The 5524-nt window shown below is 47.4% G+C and overlaps 1 protein-coding gene across 4 annotated transcripts in view; it reads left to right on the top strand.

Annotated features, from left to right (window-relative positions):
- gfus.1 (GDP-L-fucose synthase, tandem duplicate 1) overlaps positions 1-5524 on the top strand; it is a 31690-nt gene that overhangs the window by 10685 nt on the left and 15481 nt on the right. For all 4 annotated transcript variants that reach the window (XM_043690876.1, XM_043690875.1, XM_043690874.1 and 1 more), the window contains exon 4: positions 532-660. In XM_043690876.1, coding sequence (XP_043546811.1) covers positions 532-660 — 129 coding nt within the window. The remainder of the gene's footprint in view (positions 1-531; positions 661-5524) is intronic.

The following is a 5524-nucleotide window of genomic DNA, read 5'->3' as shown; positions in this document are numbered from 1 at the left end:
GTCTGTCTGTCTCTCTGTCTGTCTGTCTCTCTGTCTGTCTGTCTCTCTGTCTGTCTCTCTCTGTCTGTCTCTCTCTGTCTCTCTGTCTGTCTCTCTCTTTTTCTGTCTCTCTCCTCCTCTCCCTCCACCCAAGGTCCCTTCTTGTAAGGAAAAAGGGAAAAGCACCTTCAGTGACACTGAAAATGCAAGGAGTTTAGAGACAGTTGGATCAGGATACCGTTGGAGGGAGACGTGGGTGTTCAGACAGTCAGATCAGGATACAGTCAGAGGAAGAGGCAGGGTTCAGATACAGTTGGCAGGAGAGGCAGGTGTTCACAGGCGGTTCGGGTATGGTTGGAGGGAGAGGCAGGGAGCTCAGAGACAGTCGCATCAGGATACAGTCGCACGGAGAGGCGGAGTTCGGATACAATTGGTGGGAGAGCTGGGTTTACAGACAGTCGTTTCAAGATACAGTCAGAGAGAGAGACGGGAAGATCATGTGGTTGTTGACTGTTACCTGCCACTGATTTTTCCATTTTGTTTTTTTCCCAGAGGAACAATGTTCACATGAACGACAATGTGCTGCATTCTGCTCACCTGCACGGAGTTACAAAGGTCGTCTCCTGCCTCTCGACCTGCATCTTCCCAGACAAGACCAGCTATCCTATTGATGAAACAATGGTGAGACCCCTTCTTCCCCCCCCCTCCCCACACTCCTCCAGCCTCCTCTATCCTCCACCTTACCCACCCACCCACCCCTTCGAATGTCATGCCTGGGATAAAAGGCTCACAGATAAATATCAGTGGAAAGTGAGAAAAATAAAGGCTCGTGGTATAACATAGAAACATGGAATACAGGAGCAGGAGTAGGCCATTTGGCCCTTCGAGCCTGCTCCGCCATTCAGTCTGATCATGGCTGATTGCCCAAAACGTCGATTTTGCTGCTCCTTGGATGCTGCCTGAACTGCTGTGCTCTTCCAGCACCACTAATCCAACCAATTCAATAGCCTATTCCTACTTTTCCCCTGTATCCTTCGATCTCTTTAGCCCCAAGTACTATATCCAACTCCTTCTTGAAATTATACAATGTTTTTACCTTACCCACTTTCCGTGGCAGAGAAGTCTGCAGGCTCACCATTCTCTGGGTGAAGAAATTTATCTTCATCTCAGTTCTAAATGATTTATCCCATGTCCTTAGGCAGTAGCCCCTGGATCAGGACGCCTCTATTCAATGGGTGCATCCTTCCTGCCTCTCTACTGTCTAGTTCTGTGTTGAGGGTAGCGTTGGCATGGATTGGAGATTGGCTAACGAACAAGGCATCATTTGCGGGCCATTTTCATGTTAGTAACAAATGGTGTGCGAACAGTGCTGGACGTTTTACAATTTGTTTAGGTGACTTAGATGAAGGGACTGAATTTGCCAAGTTTGCTGATGATCGAAAGTTAGAAAGCAGTTACAAAGAGAATGTAAGGAGACTGCATGTGAAATCAATAGGTTCAGTGACTGGGCAGAGGTCTGAGGTGCAGAGGGATCTGGGTGTCCCAGGGAATGAATCACAAAAGGTTAGTCTGCAGAGGCTGCAAGTAATCAGGAAATTTATTGAAACATAGTTTGTCATGAGGGGAATTGAATACAAGAGAAGGGAGGTTATGTGTCAGTTATACAGGGCATGGTGAGACCAAGTGTGGAATACTGTGTACAGGACAGGTCACCACTTGTGGAAGCATGTTAATGCATTGGAAGCATTCTAGACAAGGTTTACCAGGCTAATGCCTCGAACGAGCAAGTTGTCTGATGAGGAAAGGCTGGACAGGTTAGTCCTGTCTCCTCTGGAGTTTAGAGGAGTGAGAAGCAACTTGGTTAAAATACAAGGTTTTGATGTGGCGGAGATGTTTTGAAGGAGAATCTAGAACTGGGGATCACTGTTTAAAGCATTGCCTACTGTAGGCAGCTGAGGTGATTCAGAAGGTCACTTGAGCTGATGGGAATGTGGAGTAATCAGATCAGCGGTGATCCTGTTGAGTTCTGGACCAGGCTCAGGGTCTGAGAGGCTGCTATCCCTCATTCATACATCTGTACCTGCCGTGATCCAGCTGAAAGGTGTTCTGTATGGTTCCAAAACGCCCATCTAACACTTGTCTAGTTGTGGATTCATCTCAAATTGAACATAACCTCTTGCTACCTCCAACTAGAGATTGAATCCAATATTTATTTCCCTGCCACAGATTCCCCCCTGGGCTTTAAGTACAAGACTGCAGTTACAGACCCAGGTAGAGATTAGATTAGATTACTTACTTATAGTGTGGAAACAGGCCCTTCGGCGCAACAAGTCCACACCAACCTGCTGAAGCGCAACCAACCCAGACCCATTCCTCTACATTTACCCCTTCACCTAACACTACGAGTAATTTAGCATGGCCAATTCACCTAACCTGCACATTTTTGGACTGTGGGAGGAAACCGGAGCACGCAGAGGAAACCCACGCAGACACGGGGAGACTGTGCAAACTCCACACAGTCAGTTGCCTGAGGCGGGAATTGAACCCGGGTCTCTGACGCTGTGAGGCAGCAGTGCTAACCACTGTGCCACCGTGCCGCCCACTGAAGGCAGCTGAGGAAGCAGGTTCTGATGGGATATTGTGGGATTACAGCATTCCGATGATTCGTGCATATGTTAAAGGTCTGAGGAAAGTTCCCTGGATGGTCCCAGCTGGAGATGACCCCACTGAGTGAGGTCACAGTGATCTGCTGACAGCAATCAATCCAGACAAGAGCAGATAGAGACTCCAGGAAAGTAGACAAAAGGGTATTCAGGGAACCTTTTCCAGTTCTGTAATTGTGCAAACAAAATTGGAGCAGTTGGCTGTTTGGCCCATCGAACCTGCTCTGCTATTAAACACGATTATGGCTGATCTCCTTAACTCCAACCTCCTGCTCGATTCTTGCATCTCTCTAATTCCTTTAGTAACAGGAAACTTATCCTTTTCCTTCTTAAATTTACTTAGCGACCAAACATCCACATCTGTCAGAGTTCGGAATTCTAGAGGTTCTTTGAGTGAAGGAATTTCTCAGGTAAACTGGGCAATGAAGAAGGCTTTTGGCACACTGGCCTTCATCATTCAGAGTATTGAGTATAGAAGTTGGGAAGTTATGTTGAAGTTGTACAGGATGTTGGTGAGGCTGCACTTGGAGTATTTTGTTCAGTTTTTATCACTTTGTTATAGGAAGGATGTTATTAAACTGGAAAGAGTGCAGAAGAAATTTACAAGGATGTTGCCATAACTTAATGGTCTGAGTTTTCGGGAGGGGTTGTACAAGTTAGGACTTTTTCTTTAGAGCATAGGAAACTGAGGAGGGGGTGCATTGTAGAGGTTTTAGATTAGATCAGGTTGAGGTTCCCTACAGTATGGAAACAGGCCCTTTGGCCCAACTAATCCACACCTACCCTCCGAAGAGTAACCCCCCCCCCACTCCCATTCCCCATATTTACCTCTGACTAAAGCACTTAACTCTATGGGCAATTTAGCATGACCAATTCACCTGACCTGCACATCTTTGGACTGTGGGAGGAAACCAGAGCACCGGGAGGAAACCCACGCAGACACGGGGAGAATGTGCAAACTCCACACAGACAGTCGCCAGAGGCTGGAATCGAACCCAGGTCCCTGGCGCTGTGAGGCAGCAGTGCTAACCACTGAGCCACCATGCCTCCCATTTATAAGATCATGAGAGGCATGGATAGGGTGATTGCAGTCAGTCTTTTTCCCAGAACGAGAGAACTTTGGTTTAAGGTTAGAGGGGAAAGAATAAAAAGGAACCTGAGGGGCAACGTTTTTACACAGAGGGTGGTACGCATATGGAATGAGCTGCCAGCAGAAGTGGTTGAAGCGGGTACATTAACAACATTTAAAGGGCATTTGGATAGAAAGATATGGACCAAGTGCAGGGAAATGGGGTTAGTGTGGATGGGCATTTTGTCGGCATGGACCAGTTTGGGCCAAAGGGCCTGTATCCGTGCTGTAGGACTCGTTGACTCCTCATCTCAATCTGAAATAGCTGACTCCTTTATCCTAAGGCCATGATAGCTGGGTTCCAGCTGTACCAATCCTCTGGTTGTCTATCCTGTCAGGAACTTGAATGATAATCTCAGATAAAGAGCCATAGAGATGTACAGCACAGAAACCGACCCTTCGGTCCAACTCATCCATGCTGACCAGATATCCTAAATTAATCTAGTCCCATTTGCCAGCATTAGGCCCATATCCCTCTAACCTCTTCCTACTCATATATCCATCCAGATGCCTTTTAAATGTTGTACTGGCGTCCTCCACTTTCTCTGGCAGCTCATTCAATACACACACCATCCTCTGCATTAAAAGCTTGCTCCTTAGGTCCCTTTTATATCTTTCCCCTCTCACCTTTTTAAACCTATTCCCGGGGGGTGGGAATAACATTGTCTATTTACCCTATCCATGCCCCTCATGATTTTATAAATCTCTAAAGGGTCACCCCTCAGCCTCTGACGCTCCAGGGAGAATAGCCCTAGTCTTTTGCTTGGACGGCCAAAGGGACTGTTCCTGTGTTGTAATATTCTTTGTTCTTATTCAGCCTCTCCCTATGTCTCAAACCCTGGCAACATCCTTGTAAATGTTTTGTGAAGTCTTTCAAGTTTCACAACATCCTTCCAAGAGCAGGGAGACCCAGAATCGTCCACAGTATTCCAATAGTGGCATAACCAATGTTAGTCAATCTCTCCCCCTAGGGCTGTCCTCACACTGAAGGAACAGTTGGCTTTCCTGAGTTGGAGGTTTATGGACTCAGACTGTGTCCCATGTTCTGGGTAGCCCTGATGTGGGCTACTGGAGTTTTCGATGAAGAACTGAAGGTGATAGCTGGGAATGAGAGCTCCCTGGAGAGGAGCAGCTGTTTGCCCTAACAGGACATGCCGTCACTCAAAAAAAAAAAGGCCATTCAGTCCATCCAACCAGCTGCAGTGATGTCCCAGCAATTGGCCGATGTAATCAAACAGCACGTTCCTTTGTCGTTTGTAATTGACTGAGTGTTAACTGTGAAGGGCTAACAAAGGGCTTATACCAGAAATGTCAACTCTCCTCCTCGGATGCGGCCTGACCCATTGTGCTTTTCCAGCACCACACCCTCGACTCTGATCTCCAGCATCTGCAGTCCTCACTTTCTCCTGAGTGGGGATTATATTGAACCAGTGGTGCTGGAAGAGCACAGCAGTTCAGGCAGCATCCAAGGAGCTTCGAAATTTCTCCTGAGTGGGATTATATTGAACCAGTGGTGCTGGAAGAGCACAGCAGTTCAGGCAGCATCCAAGGAGCTTCGAAATCGACGTTTCGGGCAAAAGCCCTTCATCAGGAATAAAGGCAGTGAGCCTGGAGCGTGGAGAGATAAGCTAGAGGAGGGTGGGGGTGGAGAGAAAGTAGCATAGAGTACAATGGGTGAGTGGGGGAGGGGATGAAGGTGATAGGTCAGGGAGGAGAGGGTGGAGTGGATAGGTGGAAAAGGAGATAGGCAGGT

This window comes from Chiloscyllium plagiosum, chromosome 5 (genome assembly GCF_004010195.1).
Source record: "Chiloscyllium plagiosum isolate BGI_BamShark_2017 chromosome 5, ASM401019v2, whole genome shotgun sequence".
NCBI classification, from domain to species: Eukaryota; Metazoa; Chordata; class Chondrichthyes; order Orectolobiformes; family Hemiscylliidae; genus Chiloscyllium; species Chiloscyllium plagiosum.
Note: the sequence above shows the minus strand (reverse complement) of the source record. Positions and strands in the feature narration are given on the sequence as shown.